General features: G+C 35.9%; 1 protein-coding gene across 3 annotated transcripts in view; it reads left to right on the plus strand.

The window, feature by feature from the left end:
* Positions 1-19,438, plus strand: part of LOC149578459 (uncharacterized) — a 39,318-nt gene extending 19,880 nt beyond the window's left edge. Inside the window, exons 2-5 of one of the 3 annotated variants that reach the window (XM_089829243.1) lie at positions 15,362-15,465; positions 15,583-15,759; positions 16,351-18,764; positions 18,906-19,438. In XM_089829243.1, coding sequence (XP_089685369.1) covers positions 15,362-15,465; positions 15,583-15,759; positions 16,351-18,764; positions 18,906-19,016 — 2,806 coding nt within the window. In that variant the 3' untranslated portion in view covers positions 19,017-19,438. Of the gene's footprint in view, positions 1-15,344; positions 15,466-15,557; positions 15,760-16,350; positions 18,765-18,905 lie in introns of all 3 variants that reach the window. The other 2 variants (XM_089829256.1, XM_089829248.1) reach the window with 2 other exon arrangements.
* Positions 19,439-22,471: the final 3,033 nt, after the last annotated feature.

Here is a 22,471-nt window from a genome sequence, read left to right on the forward strand (position 1 = left end):
TTGTAAACCATTGTCCACACTTATGGATACAAATCTTCATAAGTTTAATAGTGAAGCATCTACATCTGAAACCACAGATCCTACATACTACAAACATATAATTGGATCTCTAATGTACTTGGTGAATACCCGCCTTGATATTTGTTATGCTACAAACACATTAAGTCAATTTATGCGTGAACCTAGGAAGATCCACCTCATGGCAGCCAAGCACATTTTGAGATACTTACAAGGCACTATTGGACTTGGTCTAAAATATGACAATGTTGAGTTATAGCTTCAAGGTTATTTAGATTTTGACTAGGTCGACAGTTCTATGATCGGAAAGCACTACAAGATGTTGTTTTAGTCTTGGGTCTGCTATGATATCTTGATTTAGTACGAAGCAATTTGTAGTTGCTCAAAGTTCTACTAAAGCAGAGTACATAGCAATATCTATGGGAGCTTGAGAAGCACTGTGGTTAAGGAAGTTACTAGTTGGACTATTTGGGAAGCCCCTGGATCTCACAGTTATAGATTGCAATAATCAAAGCTGCATTAAACTCTCATTAAATCCAGTCTTCCATAATAGATCCAAGCACTTAGAAATTCTCTATCACTACATTGGAGATATGGTGGACATAAATGTTATCAAGTTCGTATATATCAACACTAAAGAGTAGACTGCCGACATATTTACCAAACCTCTTGCCAATTTATAAGTGGAATATTTTAGAGGTAAACTTGGTATGACTAAGATGTAAATGTAATTCCTGAGATTAAGTCTCGGTTTTGTTTAATATATGTATATATATAATATATTTTTTATGTAAGAGTTACTATTGTGCACGTGTATTAATTTATGAAAGGTGATGATCTTTCATTGAATTGGATGTAAGGTCTCTATTGTAAGGTGACGACATTAACAATAGATTGACCTGTTATCATAAGACTTCACTAAGTTGTCACGGAATGTGCCATAAATTATGATAACAAAAGCATCATGATTGACTTCACTAAGTTGTTCCAGAGAGAGTCGTAAATCATGATACTACTTGTGTTGTTAATTTCTTTGAGTTCTTGATCTATTATCATGATAGACTACATTAATTTGTTGTCCCAGAGTGAGCCGGAAGTCATGGTAATTGGTAAATATTTTGCTTTGAGATCAAGACTGAGTATTTAATAGACTATATTAAATTATTGTCCCGGAGTGTGCCAAAAATCAGATAACTTATATCCTTCGAGGATATACTTGTTGATAAGCATTTTGTTGATGCTAACACTTATTGAGGTTGATGAGGTTATTCAAAACCTAATCACAAATTGTGAAATTGATCATATCCTCCCTCGTTAAGAGGGAGTGTTAAAGTATAGCTTCAGTTGGATCTGATAAACTAATGCCAGTATATAATCATATTGAATATATATGTGTGTGTGTGTGTGTGTATTGAGGTTGATGAGGTTATTCAGAACCTAATCACAAATTGTGAAATTGATCATATCCTCCCTCGTTAAGAGGGAGTGTTAAAGTATAGCTTTAGTTGGATCTGCTAAACTAATGCCAGTATATAATCATATTGAATATATATATGTGTGTGTGTGTGTGTGTGTGTGTGTGTGTAACTAATATGATGTTTTACATCTGTGGTTACTGAAATCAAAGATACATGATCAGATCAAGATTGATATCATACTCATGTCCAAATCGGACTGTATATATATTCTGCGATTGTCTCATATTATCAAGCGTTGAAAGAATGTGTTCTCATCCAGATTACATTTGTATTGTCATCCAAACTCATATTGAGTTGATGCTATCATAATCACTGTAATAAACTTGCTCAAATTTGATCCCAAAATGCTGATAAAGGTTCAATAAAACACTTTGCATACAAGGGTCATATGACTGATATAAAATTTCAGTTTGCTTTTATGGCTCTTTCCGTCACTTAGCATCAATAAGAATGCTTGCAAGAAGACTCTGAATTGACTAAACAATGACCTAATATGAATGTGCAACTTATTTTGACAATATTTAATGCATATATGTGACTAAAACTACTTGCAATATGCAGCTACAACAACTAGTAATTTTGACAAACACTTGGGATGCAAAATTATAACATTATTTATTCCAAAAAAGAGAACCTACAGCCAATTGACATTTTGTCAAACAATTGGCATGCAAACTAATACGCTTATCATGAATGATAAATACATATTCAATTACACTATATCAAACCAGCAACTTATGTCTCCTTCATTGCACATAAAATGTCAACTACAATGCTAGTATGAAATATGGCCAAGATTTTTGGCATTTACATGGATTACAAAAATGTTGGTATAATGCACACTTACAGCTGAAACTTATAACACCTAAAATGCAATGCTAACAAAGGAACCTGGTTGTAGATGGCTATAATAATTTTCTCCAATGCTGCCTTTTTGCTTTGTTTTTTTTTTGTTCTGCGTTTTCACTTGCCTTTATCGGATTTGCTTTTTCGAACTGCTTTTTTCGGATCTGTTTTTTTGGACAGCTTTTTTGGACCTGCTTTTTCGGATTGCTTTTTTCGGACCTGCTTTTTCGGATCTGCTTTTTTAGACTGCTTTTTTGGATCTGCTTCCGAAAACTCAAACCCTCAGGTAGTCTGAGTATACAAATTAAGCTCAACTTGAAATGGCTGAATACCACTTCCAAAGTGCAACCCTTCAGAAGGTCTTTCACTTCCTCAGTTATGCAATCTCTTGAGAGGTATCGCTCTCAAGGATTATGCTGAATATTTGCAGACTATCAAGCTCCACAAATGCTCATAGAAGATGTAGTTGAGCTATAACAAAAATGTTGGTATAATGCACACCTACAACTGAAACTTATAACACCTAAAATGCAATGCTAACAAAGGAACCTGGTTGTAGATGGCTGTAATAATTTTCTCCAATGCTGTCTTTCTACTTTGTTTTTTTTTCTGTTCTGCTTTTTCACTTGCCTTTTTCGGATCTGCTTTTTCGCTTTGTTTTTCCGAACTGCTTTTTTCGGATCTGTTTTTTCGGACTGCTTTTTCCGGACTTGCTTTTTCGGATCTGCTTTTTCAGACTGCTTTTTCGGATTTGCTTCCAAAAATTCAAACCCTCAGGTAGTCTGAGTATACAAATTAAGTTCAACTTGAAATGACTGAATACCACTTCCAAAGTGCAACCCTTTAGAAGGTCTTTCACTTCCTCAGTTATGCAATCTCTTGAGAGGTATCGCTCTCAAGGATTATGTTAAATATTTGCAGACTATCAAGCTCCACAAATGCTCATAGAAGATGTAGTTGAGTTATCAAATCTCGTATATCCAAATGAGAGGCCAAGCCCTCTATTTATTTACTTTTCTAAGAAGTTACTAAGGACTTCTAGAAGCATCCTTTTCTAAGAAGTTACTAAGAACTTCTAGAAACATCCATTATAAAATCTCATTATAATGCACTTTTATAATAAAATAACTTTGTAAAAATAAAAAGTGCAACTCAACTTAGAATTATAACATGTAGGCCCAATATAAGAAGTAATGATAAAATATAAATAATATCTTCAAGAGCATAATAAACCATCCAATTCCCAAATAAATGCTAGAATGACTCTCTCATCACAACCACCCGTCTACGAGAGTCCGTGATAGACTGATTCGGCATGCAAAACGATGCCAACCAAAATTGGGACATTACAGTCCGCCCTTCCTGAAATTGCTTGTCCCTAAGCAATGGCCTAACAACAAACCAATCAATCCACCTGGATCCCAAATGAAGTAGTATGTGACATCCTTGTGGACATTAAACCAACTGCAATCAACATCATCAAGACCAACCACATGTTCTGTAACATAGCACCCAAAACTTGTGCGGGTGATGTAGAAGTCGGAATGATACCAAAAAGCAACTCCGTAGAAGATCTAAGAAATCTTCTTTTCTGTATCCACCCACATAATATATATTGAACTGGAATCCTGGTCATCACCAACATGCATTGAAAAAGATGTAGCTACAGGCGAACCATATGCACTCATGCTAATTGTATCAAAAATAGGTGTAGCTGTATCAAAATATATGGACATAGGAACAACACTAGCAGCTGCAATAGAAAACTTAACCGAATCTGGAGTTGATGAAATCTCATAATCAACATGTGTGTCATCATTAGAACACACATCAACCATTGCATGCATACTACTAAACTCCTCATTGGATGGTTCAATTGACATAGAAGTGGTTGCTGATATGACAGTATCATTGCATTCTCCTAATCCCACTATTGCTGCATCGTCATCTGCTGACAAATCTTCATACGTGGACTCTTGACTTTGCACATATGACTCAATGCCAAATTGTGAATCAATTATACTAGAGCATAAACCCACATTGACTGACTTCGTTGAAACACCAACATCATAGTTGGGTGGCTCTATACGTGTCTTGATCCGACCTGAGGAATCAACTACCTTTTGCATTGGAGCAACATACAAATCATCAATATTGATGCCCATCTGTCTAGCCATAAGCTGCAATATCATATCCATTTGCCTATTTTGCTCATGTTGCATCATATCCATTCGCCTATTTTGCTCCTTTAATGTATCCAGTAACCTGAACATTATATTTTCCTGATCTGGACTGATATACATTTTGTCAAACATTTTTCTCTCTATCTGGCTATTCCAAATTCCCAATAAGACCTTCACAGGATGGCAGGACTTATAGCTTTGATACCACTGTAATGACCTTGCTCAAATCTGATTCCAAAATGCTGATAAAGGTTCAAGAAAACACTTTGCATACAAGGGTCATATGACTGATATAAAATTTCAGTTTGCTTTTATGGCTCTTTCCTTCACTTAGCATCAATAAGAGTGCTTGCAAGAAGACTCTGAATTGACTAAACAATGACCTAACATGAATGTGCAACTTATTTTGACAATATTCAATGCATATATGTGACTGAAACTACTTGCAATATGCAGCTACAACAACTAGTAATTTTGACAAACACTTGGGATGCAAAATTATAACATTATTTATGCCAAAAAAGAGAACCTACAGCGAATTGACATTTTGTCAAACAATTGGCATGCAAATTAATATGCTTATCATGAATGATAAATACATATTCAATTACACTATATCAGACCAGCAACTTATGTCTCATTCATTGCACATAAAATGTCAACTACAATGCTAGTATGGAATATGGCCAAGACTTTTGGCATTTACATGGATTACAAAAATGATGTTATAATGCACACCTACAACTGAAACTTATAACACCTAAAATACAATGCTAACAAAGGAACCTGGTTGTAGATGGCTGTAATAATTTTTTCCAATGCTGTCTTTCTGCTTTGTTTTTTTTTCTGTTCTGCTTTTTCACTTGCCTTTTTTGGATCTGCTTTTTCGCTTTGGTTTTTCGAACTACTTTTTTTTGGATCTGTTTTTTCGGATTGCTTTTTTGGACCTGCTTTTTTCGGACCTGCTTTTTCGGATCTGCTTTTCCAGACTGCTTTTTCGGATCTGCTTCCAAAAACTCAAACCCTCAGGTAGTCTGAGTATACAAATAAAGCGCAACTTGAAATGGCTGAATACCACTTCCAAAGTGTAACCCTTCAGAAGGTCTTTCACTTCCTCAGTTATGCAATCTCTTGAGAGGTATCGCTCTCAAGGATTATGCTGAATATTTGCAGACTATCAAGCCCCAAAAATGCTCATAGAAGATGTAGTTGAGTTACCAAATCTCGTATATCCAAATGAGAGGTCAAGCCCTCTATTTATTTACTTTTCTAAGAAGTTACTAAGGACTTCTAGAAGCATCCTTTTCTAAGAAGTTACTAAGAACTTCTAGAAACATCCATTATAAAATCTCATTATAATGCACTTTTCTAATAAAATAACTTTATAAAAATAAAAAGTGCAACTCAACTTAGAATTATAACATGTAGGCCCAATATAAGAAGTAATGATAAAATATAAATAATATCTCCAAGAGCATAATAAACCATCCAATTCCCAAATAAACGCCAGAATGACTCTCATCACAACCACCCGTCTACGAGAGTCCGTGATAGACTGATCCGACACGCAAAATGATGCCATCCAAAATGGGGACAGTACAGTCCGCCCTTCCTGAAATTGCTTGTCCCCAAACAATGGCCGAACAATAAACCAATTAATCCACCTGGATCCCAAATGAAGTAGTATGTGACATCCTTGTGGACATTAAACCAACTGCAATCAACATCATCAAGACCAACCGGATGTCCTGTAACATAGCACCCAAAACTTGTGCGGGTGATGTAGAAGTCAGAATGACACCGAAAAGCAACTCCGTAGAAGATCTAAGAAATCTCTTCTTCTTTGTATCCACCCACATAATATATATTGAATTGGAATCCTAGTCATCACCAACATGCATTGAAAAAGATGTAGCTACAGGTGAACCATATGCACTCATGCTAATTGTATCAACAATAGGTGTAGTTGTATCAAAATACATGGACATAGGAACAACACTAGCAACTGCAATAGAAAACTTAACTGAATCTGGAGTTGATGAAATCTCATAATCAACATGTGTGTCATCATTAGAACACACATCAACCACTGCATGCATACTACTAAACTCCTCATTGGATGGTTCAATTGACATAGAAGTGGCTGCTGATATGACAGTATCCTCGCATTCTCCTAATCTCACTATTGCTGCATCGTCATCTGCTGACAAAGCTTCATACGTGGACTCCTGACTCAGCACATATGACTCAATGCCAAATTGTGAATCAATTATACTAGAGCATAAACCCACATTGACTGACTCCGCTGAAACACCAACATCATAGTTGGGTGGCTCTATACGTGTCTTGATCCCACTTGAGGAATCAACTACCTCCTGCATTGGAGCAACATACAAATCATCAGTATTGATGCCCATCTATCTAGCCATAAGCTACAACATCATATCCATTCGACTATTCTGCTCATGTTGCGTCACATCCATTCGCCTATTTTGCTCCTCTAATATATCCAGTAACCTGAACATTATATTTTCCTGATCTGGACTGATATACATTTTGTCAAACATTTTTCTCTCTATCTAGCTATTCCAAATTCCCAATAAGACCTCCACAGGATGGCAGGACTTATAGCTCTGATACTATTGTCATGACCTTGCTCAAATTTGATCCCAAAATGCTGATAAAGGTTTAAGAAAACACTTTGCATACAAGGGTCATATGACTGATAAAATTTCAGTTTGCTTTTATGGCTTTTTCCTTCACTTAGCATCAATAAGAGTGCTTGTAAGAAGACTCTGAATTGATTAAACAATGACCTAACATGAATCTGCAACTTATTTTGACAATATTCAATGCATATATGTTACTGAAACTACTTGCAATATGCAGCTACAACAACTAATAATTTTGACAAACACTTGGGATGCAAAATTATAACATTATTTATGCCAAAAAAGAGAACCTACAGCGAATTGACATTTTGTCAAACAATTGGCATGCAAATTAATATGCTTATCATGAATGATAAATACATATTCAATTACACTATATCAGACCAGCAACTTATGTCTCATTCATTGCACATAAAATGTCAACTACAATGTTAGTATGAAATATGGCCAAGACTTTTGGCATTTACATAGATTACAAAAATGTTGGTATAATGCACACCTACAGCTGAAACTTATAACACCTAAAATGCAATGCTAACAAAGGAACCTAGTTGTAGATGGCTGTAATAATTTTTTCCAATGCTATGTTTCTACTTTGTTTTTTTTTTCTGTTCTGCTTTTTCACTTGCCTTTTTCGGATCTACTTTTTCGCTTTGCTTTTTCGAACTACTTTTTTCGGATCTGCTTTTTTGGATTTTTTTTTGGACCTGCTTTTTTGGACTGCTTTTTCGGATTTGCTTCCAAAAGCTCAAACCCTCAGGTAGTCTAAGTATACAAATTAAGCTCAACTTGAAATGGCTGAATACCACTTCCAAAGTGCAACCCTTCAGAAGGTCTTTCACTTCTTCAGTTATGCAATCTCTTGAGAGGTATCGTTCTCAAGGATTATGCTGAATATTTGCAGACTATCAAGCTCCACAAATGCTCATAGAAGATGTAGTTGAGTTACTAAATCCCGTATATCCAAATGAGAGGCCAAGTCCTTATTTTATTTACTTTTCTAAGAAGTTACTAAGGACTTCTAGAAGCATCATTTTCTAAGAAGTTACTAAGAACTTTTAGAAACATCCATTATAAAATCCCATTATAATGCACTTTTATAATAAAATAACTTTATAAAAATAAAAAGTGCAACTCAACTTAGAATTATAACATGTAGGCCCAATATAAGAAGTAATGATAAAATATAAATAATATCTCCAAGAGCATAATAAACCCATCCAATTCCCAAATAAACGCCAGAATGACTCTCTCATCACAACCACCCGTCTATGAGAGTCTGTGATAGACTGATCTGGCACGCAAAACGATGCCAGCCAAAACGGGGACATTACAATCACCTAGATCGTAATTGGGTCTGTATCAAATGTGAGTGCCTTGATTAATATATGGTCTGTCTTATTATCGCCCAGGTTGTAATCGGGCCTTAACAAATATGGTGATTTCAACATATGTTTAGTTATGGATAAATCATGTCCGCATAGGGACATGACCCTATGTGGCTCATGCCACATAGAGTAATGTCTGTACGGTGACATGTCCACTCCATCTCATATTTTTATTGATACAAATGCAATGAAGAACATATCAATAACAAGGAAATATTACTATTCATTGTATCTGCTATCCTCAGCGATTTATTCAGAAATTGTATAACATATTACTGTGATCTCCTTCAGCCATTGAATACTGCATATACACTGTAAGCATTAGTAATTCTGCAAACACAATTCAGAGAAACAATATCAGTCATAAGTTCTGTAGATTCAAACTACAGTACTAGGGAGAGAAATCGATAAGATAATCAAGTTGATATATCAGAAACAAATTATCAGATTACTCTATCACAGATACTATATTCCTTAACAGATTTGTCAGTTATTTGAATTCAGTTTGAATTGGATCCAAAGTCCGCATCACACTGTGTCATTTGGTCAAAATTTGTTGTGAAGGACCCTGGTTGACTTTGGGTTGAATTCTGTCAAATGAGGAAAATATAAAACGAACCCAAAGCGATTGAGAAGCGAATGTCTATTTTTATTGAGAAGCGTATAACCAGTGAATGATTGATAATGAGGACATTGTTATCACACAACATTAGTTTGTAATTGCACAACACACATCATTATTTAGGTATCGTAGGGCATTTTCTGGTAATGAACACATTGTTTGGAGGCCATTCATGACGTCCTTGATTGAATACGAAAAAATATACATGCATGCAGATTGTGGAGTCATAGTAAGTGCACATGACTGACATGTGATGGACCAAATCAAGGTTATACTGGTCCAAAGAAGCAGCTTAGAGGTGACTTCATTAACTGGCCACAAAGATATGTAGGGACGACTCAAACTACAATCTCCACTGTTTGGCATACATCCTTCTATTTCAATCTCCAGAAAAGGCTAAATCCTCCATTCAAATAGAATCAGATGATACTGCTCCCCCATGGTGTCTCCAAATTTCAGCAAAGACCAATCAGAGTAATGTCCCCTCCAAGACAAGACATCCCCCAACTGAGTTGTGATGAATCTCTTCTAATCCTCCCAACCTGACCAACTTCTATTGATTCCGAATATGGTTAGTTTATTTCAAGCCAACAATAGAGCCAAGACATGACAATTTTCATAAAGTTTCTTCAATACCACTTCATGAACGAACAAATTCATAGTACTTGAGTCGTGAGGCATTCACGCACGCACACAACTCAAATAATTTAAATATCTTTAATAATATAATATTTAAAACCAAGCTAAAAAATATCTTTACAACTGGGATTGGAAAGTGGAAGTTTTTTTCTTATTTATAATATTGGATTGGATTCATTAATAAATAGTTTTCTATTTTCTTTTCTTTTTTAAGATTGTTTGGAGCAGACTTAGCATAGTGGTATATGGACTTTTTTACTGAAGCATATATATATATATATATAGATGAACCCCCACCGAACCCCCAAAAAAATTGGACAAATTTTGAACCTGAATCTTGAATCTGCATCTGTACCAGATTCTGAACCGACAACTTAAGGACAGAACCTATAAAGCCTTTCTACCGACTTTGATGGTTAGAATAACACACCCTAAGTTGCCACTGTTGTACTAAGTATTAACACAATAGTTTAGGTTTACAAGAAATTCACAACTGATATTATCAATAACTATAGCTTCAATATACAGAGTCCCATGATATTTATTCATGGGAATCTCACCAAAAGAAAAGTTAACATGAGGGTTGATGGCAGAGTAGTACTTAGGTTAACTCCCTTTGTCCTAGGTTAACTCCCTCCTACTCGGTAGTGATTTGGATCGAAACTCTTCTTGGCAATGTCATCTCTTTGATTGATGATATAAGAGTCCTATGTATTTGTAATTATGCTCCAAGTGATTGAATACTTTCTCTACTTCTAAATTTGTGGTTAGTTCATAAGCATTGGATCTTTGGTTTAATTATTGTTTATGACAAAATTCTAACGTGGCATTAGAGTTGTGATGTTATAGGACTTGTCTTGTTTTGGGTAATGGGAACATGCAGATGTAAGTTAAAAAATATGTGGTGAATGGGCAGGAGCAATTTTGAGCTCACAATTGTTGAAAGCAGTCAACTTAGCTAGGAACAGCTATTGGTTTGTGTAGATCTGACAAGCGAGAGCTGGACAATAGGCATGAGGGATTATTATTTTTTTCGCACAAATTTTTTTTTGAAGCATTTTGAATTTTTAGTGACAATAGAATTGCACTTATGAGGTCCATGAAATGGATTTTGATTCTAAATTTAACTATCTTTTTATCACAAAAAATGTGCTTATTTGACTATTTGTAGGTACAAGCTTGCACATGGATTGAGAATCATTTATAGTAGACTTGCATGTTGCATTTGTCAAGGTTCAGTCTGATTCCACAATACATATTTATTGAAGCAGATTGTATGGTGTTCTTTAGAGTTCGAGCTTGATGTGTTTGTAAGCATCACATCCTAGGAACTTTGATCATGCAATCTTAATGCATGTCTATTGGAGACTTCATGTGCGTAACCAACATCTTGTATGTTGTGTGATTATCTTTGTGAGAAAATTTTAAATTTCATTGCTTCCTTTATGACATTTAAATGCACACTTTATCAAGTCTACATTAGCAATCATGTTGCAATGGGCTGACCATCTTGAATTCTACAACAATGGTTTACTTTTGTACTTAACATGCATTAAATTAATTCATTTAACTATTTAATTTTTTTGAAAGGGGGTGGATTGGGGATGGGGTGTTTTAAATGTCACTTATTATCATTTATTGCAAATTTGGTATTTGTAATAGTTAGTGATAGTTCCTCTATGTTCCACGGGGATGTGTACCCTATGGTTTTGGGGTCGTACCTATATCGGGGACAAAATCGGGATGTGAAGATGGATTTTGGCCGTCCCCTGAGTTGCCCCCTTTTTAGCAAATTTGGAAACGTCTTTGCAATGGCCATTTTTTTTTGGCAAGAAACTTGAGGACGGCCAGCATTACTGGGGACGGTTTTGCCGTCCCCTATTTGTTCCCGAAACTGCTGGCCATCCCCTTTTTTCTAGCCAATCTGATAAAGGTAAAACACCCCCAAAAAATCAAAATGTTCTAATTTTCGTTGTCCACGTGGCTCCTAGTCATCTTAAAGACATAATAAATATATGCAACCCATATTTGGTCCATTAAAACACTAACTCCTCTACTCATTTTTAGATTTGACATGCTTGTTAAGAGGAAGAAAAAAGCATAAGAGCAAGAGCAGCAATGATGAAAGATTGTGTTTAGTGAGGAAAGATTGTGTTTAGTATTTACTAACTATTTTAGTTGGACTTATCTTTATTTCATTTTGATTTCAGCATCATACTTGGAGCCTTTAGGCATTTTGATTTTTGCTATATATGTATGTGATATTGTTATAATGGACGTACTTAGTATTTGCCATTTGATTATATTCCCTGTATTGATCTTCTAAAATATCTATGGTGAATGGTTTATTAATGTTATGATATGCATATTTGAATTTTGTCTCTCTATATATAAATAATCCCCTATGTTTTTAGTTGCCGTCCCTTGAGGTCCTGTCCCCTAAATTTTGGCTTCGACCTGTACCTGTACCAAAAACACGTCCCCATCCCCTAAAACGTCCCCGTCCCAGAAACTCCATGGAGCATAGTTATTTTGTCATTAATGACATTTTAAAGAAGATTTTATACATAAGAGAACTAAAATATCACTTGTTCCATGTCCACCAGCAAGCAACTTAGATTCTCAGTCTGTGCACGTTTGGTGTTCATCAGCTGCCATGTCATCACAGCGATCTTATTTTGCATCCTTGGAGGCTGTTTCTTCAAATACTATAGAATTGAGTTTTTATAACCCCGTCACACAAGCCAAAATGAAGGAACCTCTTTTCTTATTGCAAGTTGACAAGAACCAAAGATTGGATGGTTTCCGAAATGATATGGCTTAGATGTCTGAATAATATAAGCCCATTTCATTTTGAGATCATTTTACATGATTCTAACTAAAATGATCGTTCATGGTTTGCAGCCTGCCCTTATAATTATCCCATCTGTTGAAGATCATTTTTCTTTTGTTTTCTTTTTGTTGCCATTTTTCTTTTGTTTTTAAAGCAATCAAGGGGATGTCTAGCTGTTCTTGGGCCAATCAAGGGGCATTTCCCACCCACAAGATCTGTTTTAGAGACATTCCTTTTTAAACCTAGATATAGGCATTTCACTTGCTACTTCAGTTAGTTAAAGAATATCAAAGCACCTATAAAAGAATCAGTAGCAATTTAAATTAGTCAACTTATCTTAAACTTCTAGGTAAAACAGCAGACTGCCAGGTCAAATTACAAGGAATTCTAGTCAACATAAAGATTGCAGCCACAAATATTGTCAACAGAGCATACTTTTGATCAACAATAGGCCTTGCTCAGAATACCAATAAAGTGGATCAAATAAGCACAGTGGATCTTTTGGAGCATCCCAGCCACCTTAGGTTTTATGTGGGTAGTTGGGATGCTCCTAGGGTGCTCCTATTGTTGAGCTGGAGTGTTTTGGACTAAGTTGCCGATTAGGATTTGGGGACAGGTTCAGGTACAAGAATCCGATTCGTGGATTTGTGAATTTTTTCCCCATTATGATTCGTATGGATTTGTGTGTGCGTGTTTATATCTATATGGATTCGTGTGTACTTATTCCAAATTTGGCCTGTAGGTCTTTGGGGATTTGCGCAGATTTGCACCGGATTCTCCCGGGTCCACGTGGATTAGTGCTGGGTTTGTAGAGGGTCCGAAATTGACCTTATGGACTTTTCCAAATTTATGTACTGCAAATCTAGACAAACCCACAGGGTCAAATCCGGAACCTGCACAAATCTAGTACACATTGGTTCGCAAATCCAGATCTGGTCTGTGGGCCAGATGTGCGAATCCAGTAACGTAGGTTTTAGAGCAAGCGCAAGTCTGGTTTTTGAAGAACCTGGCTATAGATAAGAATAAATTTGCTTTAACTTTACCCACTTCACATGTCTTTGATTCAACTTAAATTTATGGACCAAGTATTGCTATGCATGATTTGTCCATAGTTCATCTTTTGGAGACAAATAGCCTCACAATGGTTTAAAGCTTGGATTACGGTATGAAATTCTTGATCATAAATTGAATATCTCCCCCTTGCATAATTCAACTTCTCATTGAAACAAACTACTGGTTTTCCTTCCTAGCTTAATAGCTTTCCCATTGCATTGCCACTTGCATCACAATCAATTTGAAATACCTTGTCAGATTGCTTGTTTCAATTATTTTCTTCTTTTGTGCATTGCCCCCTTCTTGGATCACCTTGTACTTTTCCCTATATTCACAGATCCAACTAAATAAAGAGCGTAATATAGTTAGAGATGTAATCCTTTCTCAAGCATAAGATGAGATAAGTCTAGTTAGGAACCCTGCAACCGAGTTAGATAATAATGTAGATATAATTCTGAGATACATCGTTTTCTAGGGTTAAGAAATATGTATATCTACATAATAAATCTAAGTGATTATGTGGGGGTTCAACAACGAGGGTTGACATGGCAGACATGATAATGTGCCCCAAATATCCTCTGCCCTGGGCACAAGAGAAGAAACTCTATCCCACTGTGTCTCATGCAGTCCTCAACCATTCTCATGAGTCGGTGTACCTAGTGAGCCCTATATGCCATTCCCCCCTAGCATGCCATCCTCTCCTATTATGGTTGAGGATCCTCTCTAGTTTATTTCAGCAATTGATCAATATGGGGTTCATAAGGGACATTGCAATCGGGTGCCCTTCAAATGATCCTCAAACCTAGGCCCAAGAGTGGAAAGTGGAAACTCTGTAACCTTTGGCCTCATGCGATCCTTAAACATTCTCATGAGGTAGTGTACCTAGTAGGGAATCCTTTGCTGTTCCTCCTCCTTGTAGTCCTTTACTTTCCTCAACATAATTGATTATTGCAAATTTCAGAGTTTTAGGTCTTGGATGTCACCTGATTTATTTGCATACGAAGGATTTCCCTTTGCAATGTCATAACTTGTTCTTCATATCCTCTTTGGGAAAAACATGTGATGGAGGGTATATATTAAGGCAACAACTATACACCTTTGTCAAAAAAAGGTTCATTATGATTTTGTGTGCATATAACATGAAGAAATTTGGCAAATTTTCTGATTGCCAAAAGCTACATCTTTGAAGCTTGATAAGTAGAGGAAGCCATGGTTTTTAAAGGTTGCGGACAGCACTAGAATAGTAAATTAGATCAAGGGAGATGGGAGTAGGAATTTGACAATCGTAGCAGTTGAGTGGAGGCTAATAGGCTATATCCTGCATAAAGTCTCCCAATAAAGGGATGACAATGGTTTAAAAAATATGGGCTAATTTTCTATTTTTTAAGGCATATAGAATGGGTGTGTGGTTAATTGTTACATATGTGGTTAACAATTTTAGGATAATTTAGGGTCATATTTGTATCCTACATATAAACTTTTATAGAATACCAGTGCAGTACAACATTTAATTGATGATGACTTTTTATGCTATTATAATATGCACACAACTAGATTTGGAGGAGCGATTTAACAAACACATTGTAACTCTTTGTTGCAAGTAAAATATCAGGATTATACTATTGGCAGGTATGCTGACTTAAGGAGGAGATTTCTTGTTGATCCCCACATGATGGAAGAAGGGCAGAAAACTGCTCATCTTAACATGGACAATCCATTATCTCAAGACCCAGGTGAGTGAAAGTTTAATTAGTGTTCGTATGACTGTATTCCATGTAGAAGGTTGAGTTTTTTATAGGGACATTCTGTCTCTCTTTCTGAACAGATGATTATCAACTGCTCTACTACAGAAAGCATATGGGGACGTTTCTTCAGAAATGCTGAATTGGAAAAGAATATTGACAAAGATTTGTCAAGGTTATATCCAGAACATGGGAGCTATTTCCAAACCTCTGCATGCCAGGCTATGTTGAGACGAATCTTGCTGGTATGGTCATTGAGACATCCAGAATATAGTTATCGACAAGGTAAATTGTCATTTGCAAGTCAGAGAATAAAATTGTAGGGAACTTTTTGTTGCTAGAAACAATGTCACGGTCACTATAGACATTGTGATATTGTTATCAGGATTTAACTGTGTGATTTTGAGTCAAACTCATTGACCCATATGTCACGAGTAGTGATTCGACATGAATCCATCTCTCATGAGAATAAATGGAACACTTAGCACTCATTGGATCTAGTTGCAAGCTTTGAGTTTAACCATGGAGGAAACTCCGTAGTTAAGCGTGCTTAGGTTGGAGTAGTACTGGGATGGGTGACCTCCCGGGAAGTCTCAATGCTTCACCCCTGTGAGCATCACCTAGATCCAGTGAGTGCTAAGTGTTCCATTTATTCTCATGAGAGATGGATTCATGTCAAATCACTACTCATGAAATATGGGTCAATGAGTTTGACTCAAAATCATACAGTTAAATCCTGATAGCAATATCACATTTTGACTTGCTATGGAAATTATCTCCTACTTATCACTATAGACATCTAATAACATGTTCAAAGGAGAATTTTTCTTTATTTCAAAGAAACTTATCTGTTAATATCATTTTATTACTTTTCAGGAATGCACGAGCTTCTTGCTCCTCTTTTGTATGTTCTTCATGTTGATGTCACACACCTCTCTAATGTGAAACACCTGTTTGAAAATCTTTCTGATGAGAGATTTGATGGTCTACCACTCTTAGAAAATAATTCAAGTCCAAGAAGGAACTTTGAGAAACAAACAAAAATGTCTCCTATTGGTACTAATTTATCAGGCAATCTAGAGGATGATAGGAGATTGAGTGATTATGGGGAGGTGGACATTCTTAAGTGCCAAGCAGATAGGATGAGGATTAGCAGCATTGATGAACTTGACCCGGAGGTTAGATCTATATTTTCAGGAAGTGATGCATATGGTGCAGAAGGGGAATTAGGGGCTCTTCTGTCTGGAAGATTCATCGAACATGATGCATATTGCATGTTTGATGCATTATTGAGTGGACAAGGTGGACCAATTGCTATGGCAGACTATTTCATGAACTACCCTGAAGTTGGTTTGGTGTCAGGATTGTCTCCTGTTATTGAAGCATCTGCACATTTATATAATTTGCTTTCAGTCATTGATAGCTCCTTATACAGTCATCTTGTTGAGCTGCATGTTGAGCCCCAGTTTTTTGCTTTGAGGTGGTTGCGTGTGCTTTTTGGTCGAGAGTTTGTGCTCCACGAGCTCTTGCTCGTTTGGGATGCAATATTCTCAGCACAAAACATTTCATCTCTTTTATCTGAAGATGCTAACTATGTAACTAGTATTGCATATTGCGACCGTGGTGCATTTATTTCAGCAATGGCAGTATCAATGCTCTTGCATTTAAGATCATCATTGCTAGCTTGTCCAGATGCTACAACTTGCCTTAAGAAACTGCTTAATTTTCCACATAATTCTGATGTTAGAAAGTTGATTGAAAATGCTGTGTTAATCCAACCTCTTGCCATGAATTCTGTTTGCATCACTCCTTATGTTACAAAGATGGGCTGCAATTTGAACTACACTAGGATCGGTAAACACTCGAGAAGTACAAGTGTTTCTCCTATGTCTCAGATACCTGTAATTTCTTATACAAGTAACATTAAAAACCAAAATTCCAGTCCATGCTCACCTGATGGATCAAGAATAACATTACCAGAGAGTTACTGGGAAGAAAAATGGATAACTTCAATACTACAAAAAGTGATGCCTGAAAAATCTAACAGCAATGAAGTTCAGGATGATAATGGCATGGGCTCAGTTGGGCATGGTGGTGAAATCGTTTCAATAGATTCTTTGAACCCACAACACCTTGCTTTAGATTCAAATGAAGCAACAGAGCAACATATATCAAGTAACAAAAGTATTGAAATAGATGCTATTTCAAGTGGAACTCATGACTCTAATATTGAAACATTTGGGAAAACATCTGGGCACAAGTTGTTTAATGATCAGGTGGAAGTAGACTCACAGGCTGAATTTAATGTTGATAAATTGTTGATGCCTACTACAAATGAGCAACTTGTTTCAGTTCAATCGGTACAGGGAAATCCAGTGACTGAATCTGTGGAGAAGAAGTGTTTGGATTGTGACATCAATGATGTAAGTAAATTACAAGTGACAATTCAAGCAGAATTACCAAATCAGAGTAAAGGTGCAAGTAATGGATTATGTCAATCAAATCAATGCAAAGAAGCACATGCCGAGTTAAAGGAAGTATCAGGAAAATTCACAACAGGTAATGCTTCCCAGGGGGGCGGCATTTTGACTTTTTGGAGAAAACAAAAGCCTTCAGCAGTAGCACACACTGGTAGGCCCCGATGGATGTGGAATTTTGTTAAGAATATTCCTGGGGCAAAACTTAAGGAACCTTCTAAAGATGGATTAGCAGGAAATAGTAATGGTTCAACTGGAGGTGATAAAGTGCCTCAAGAAGATAAAGTTAATGGGACAGGTGTATCTGAAAATGAAAAAGTACCTCAAGGAGATAAAGTTAATGGGGCAGCAATAACCAAGGAAAACACACTTCATGGTGATTTCTCAAAGCCAAATTCTGATATAGATTGTAGGAAGACTGAAGGAAACAACCTGGTTCCAGAGGAGAAAAGTATTGATGACTGTTTTAAAGATGAATCCTGTACTTCAAGTGCTGATATGGTCTGTGGGAAGAAATTGTTTGAGGGGTATGAGCCTCCAGGGATGAGTGCCCCTGCTTGTGATGGTAAGCAATCAACTCAGGAATCGATCATACCCTCAAATATAGAAGTTTCTTCCACACCTTGTTTGAAACTTGTTCTTGAAGACATTGATGGTACCACTTGTGGCAATGATGTTAAGGATACAAAAGTGCTTAATGGTTCTGTCCTAAACACATCACACAGCCCTGCAGAATTAAGCACTGAATCAGGTCGTGAGAACACATCTATTAATTTGGGAATCATGGGACAATCTATAATTCAAAAAATTCAGGTATGAGCATCACTTCAGATTGACTTGGATCTATTTTGACTCGTTGAAAAAGATATCGAGTTTTGTTCATATTGTAAAATTCAGTAGGGAAAGAAGCAAAAATTGTTTTCAAAAGTACTTTTCTGTTTGTTTCATTTGCAGGTTCTTGAATCATCTATGTTGCAAGACACCACGTTAAGAAAGGATAGTGCAGCACTGACTGCATTGACAGAGTTACGGCAAATTGGCAATAAGTTATTACAAATGAAATAGCGTGCAAGTGTACCAGATATCACAGAAAATCCAAGTCAATATTTTAATGGTCATATGATTAGGTCCTTGTAATAGTGATATTGCCCTCTGGAAGTGTACTGTTTCAATTTCATAACGTCTTCATCGGTATTGTATTTCAAAGAGGCTCTAATTTTTAATCCATTGAATTTCCTTACCTTTTTTCTCTCGGTCACGCCTAAGCTAATCTACATAGAAAGAGACAAGTGTGTAAATGATCTACACCATCACATGGCATAGGCTTGTATCCCATATGGAGATACTTGTCTGGAATTGTTTGCAATGCCATTGGTATTAGGAATTTGTGTACAAATTATTTGAACTGTGTAGTGAGTTAAAAAAAGACTCGCATGTAATTTATTTCGGCTGTTAATTGCATAAGAATTTTTTCATTGAACATATAATCGTTTTTGTAAAGAATTTCCTTGAGTAATCTACTGCACTTGGATGCCAGTGATGTTAAAAATGGCCTAAGCTGGACATCAAGGTTGCTAAGGATTAAACATAGGCTATAATATAATAAGGTTTGTTAAGTTAATCAAAGGTTATATTGTTGGTCATTAAGAGGATGTAACGATACCCATGGAGAGAATGGGAAATACTTGAGAGTTGGGTGGAATGGGAGAAATATTTCCTAGTAATCAGGACGTTTACTGTATAAATACCTTTAAATATTGAATTGAAAAAAACAATGTAGTACAATGTAATCCTATGTGTTCATAATAATTGTTCCTGTACCAAAATTCTACAAAGGTTCAAGAAGCAATAGAGAAAATAGTCTTACAAATAATACAAAGGTACAAGAAGCAATAGAGAAAATAGTCTCACAAATAATACAAAGGTACAAGAAGCGATAGAGAAATATAGTCTCACAAATAATACAAAGGTACAAGAAGCAATAGAGAAAAATAGTCTCACAAATAAAATTAAAAATAACTAGACGAGCTAACCAGATAAAACATTTTTTTTTATAAATTACTAAATTACATTTAATCACTTCAATTATGTTAATAGTAAAAATATTTTTCTTTTTATTTATTGTTTAACTACACTTGATAATTTGCAAAATACATGGACATTCACAAAAAAATTTAAATATTACATTTAAATGAAAGATATAAGATGCAATGCACCATATTCATTTCACAAAATTGAAAACTAATCTCCCTTTTTTTCCTTCTTTATAATAACATTTAAAATCTTCTAATATACTCTTGTTTTTTGGTAATAATGATAAACCATTCTTTTCTAGACTATGAGTTGAAAAAAAATATAAGAAAATTAATAATCAGATTTTAAATAACCCATCTTAAATCAGCTTGGTAAAAAAATACAATGCAACATAGGAAAATTTGGCCAAACTTTTATAAACATATTTAAAACTGCAAATTTCCATCTATTAATTTTCTTTTCTTCTCTTATAACATATGATTGGATCTATTTCCACACTTCTCTTCTTTCCTTACAACATCTCTTAAACTTTGAACTTTTCATTAACAAAGTACACAAGACAAAACGATACATCTTGATGGGTGACATCCCACACAATAACATATTTATTTTTGAACAAGGGGATGCATGAACAACAACAAGACTTCACTCCCAAGCTTTAATAGTCCCACATAAACCTTGCATATAATATAAGAAACACAATGTCATGAAAAGCTCACCTCCCAGCTATAGGCCTTTTTCAAGGCCACCCTTGAGCTAGGAGAAGTATGTACCAAACATGTACAAACAACCACAAAACAACACTTACAAATCTGCATCTTTCCTTCTACACATAAACATACATGTAGTCTCAAATTCAATATATTATCACGTAAACTTGCCCATTCCAAAGCTCACACAATAGGCCACAAAGTAGCCCAAAAGAGGGGTGAAGGCAAACATCTCATTAAAGGAGAATGCCACATAATACCAAGAAGAAACATGCTTTCTCAAGACACCAATATCACAACGTCATCTCGTAACTTTCCCAAAACCCTCGTGACCCTCAACAAGACTTACTAGCCATAAACTCCTGTTATGCCTCTCATTTGCAAAGTGACACAAGGATCCCATAACATCCTTGTTGCATCCCTCTCCTCCTTGAGGAGAGACTTTACACTCTAATGAAGTCACCTTCCTTCACCCCGAAGGCCATCTCAACCTCCCAAGGAAGAGATGAGTCTTGACACACCCATAACAACATAAAACAATAAGAGAAATAAAAACAAGAAGAAGAGAACTTCCAAGAAATTCTTGCAATACTACATCTTCTCAAAACAACAAGATACAAAACACATCTTACTAAACCAATTCTCAACAAGAACATAAAATGCATTAGGTGGGAGGGAGTCCAACCTTGGTCCAAGCTATGACAAGAGATGATGAAGAGCCACCTTCCAAAACCACCGAAAATCTCCAACTCCTAGAATGTCTCCAAGATGGAGAGCGAGTGAACAATCTCTAACTTTTGGAGACCCCTCTAAAAAGGTTCCATACACTTCCCTCAACTCTCTTCTTGGAAGAAAGCAAGAGATCCAATTGGTTGGTCTTCCCAATCTCTTACAAGCTTCCTAAAAATGGGTCTTAACAAAGGTGGCTTTGAAAAAGGAACAAGTTGATCATAGAAGGGATGATTGTCTAACCAAGATTTTCGTCCATCTTGGAAAACCAACTTTTGAGGTGATCCTACGCTCACATGGGAGTGGTCACATGCCTAAGAGTGTTCCTTACCCATAGGTATATCAAAACCTTAAAACATTTACCTAAACTCAACTGCAAGAGTTTTTTAACCCCGCAAAAACCCACCTAAAGTTTGCATATGGGTTCAAAGTGATTTGACCCAACCTAAGGCTCTCTAAACAAGTGGGTCACATGGGGAAAATGGTACTATGGTAAGGTTAAGACACGTGCATCTCCAAGTGCACATGTCATTGTTACATATTTACAACACAAATGTCAATTGGCAGCACAAAAAGTACATCCTATCACACATGACATGCTCACTCAAGAACAACACATTAGCAATTTATAAATAACAATTAAACACTCATACAAGCATCACATTATGAATAAAAATATTGTTACAAACAAGGTTTTTTTCTCTTCAATAGATGCAAACTTGGTTGATTGTTTCACAAATGTTTGGTCCTAGTTGTCCAAATTTTTTTCCATGGACTTTTTTGCACATCTAAATGCAAATATCAATAGTGCCACACACACACACACACACACACACAATGTGCAAACATAACATCATCACATAATTCAAATTACCATTCAATCAAATCAATTCAATTCAATATTTTCCAATATATGATATACAACATAAATGATTCAGATTAAAACCATAATCACCTTACATTAACTTAATCCACCATTTGATCAATTCAATTTAATCCAATTCTTTCCAATACACAAAGCACAACATAAATAATTCACATTTGAAC

This window comes from Cupressus sempervirens, chromosome 1 (assembly GCF_028749045.1).
Source record: "Cupressus sempervirens isolate cs-2001-9-10 chromosome 1, ASM2874904v1, whole genome shotgun sequence".
Lineage (NCBI taxonomy): Eukaryota > Viridiplantae > Streptophyta > Pinopsida > Cupressales > Cupressaceae > Cupressus > Cupressus sempervirens.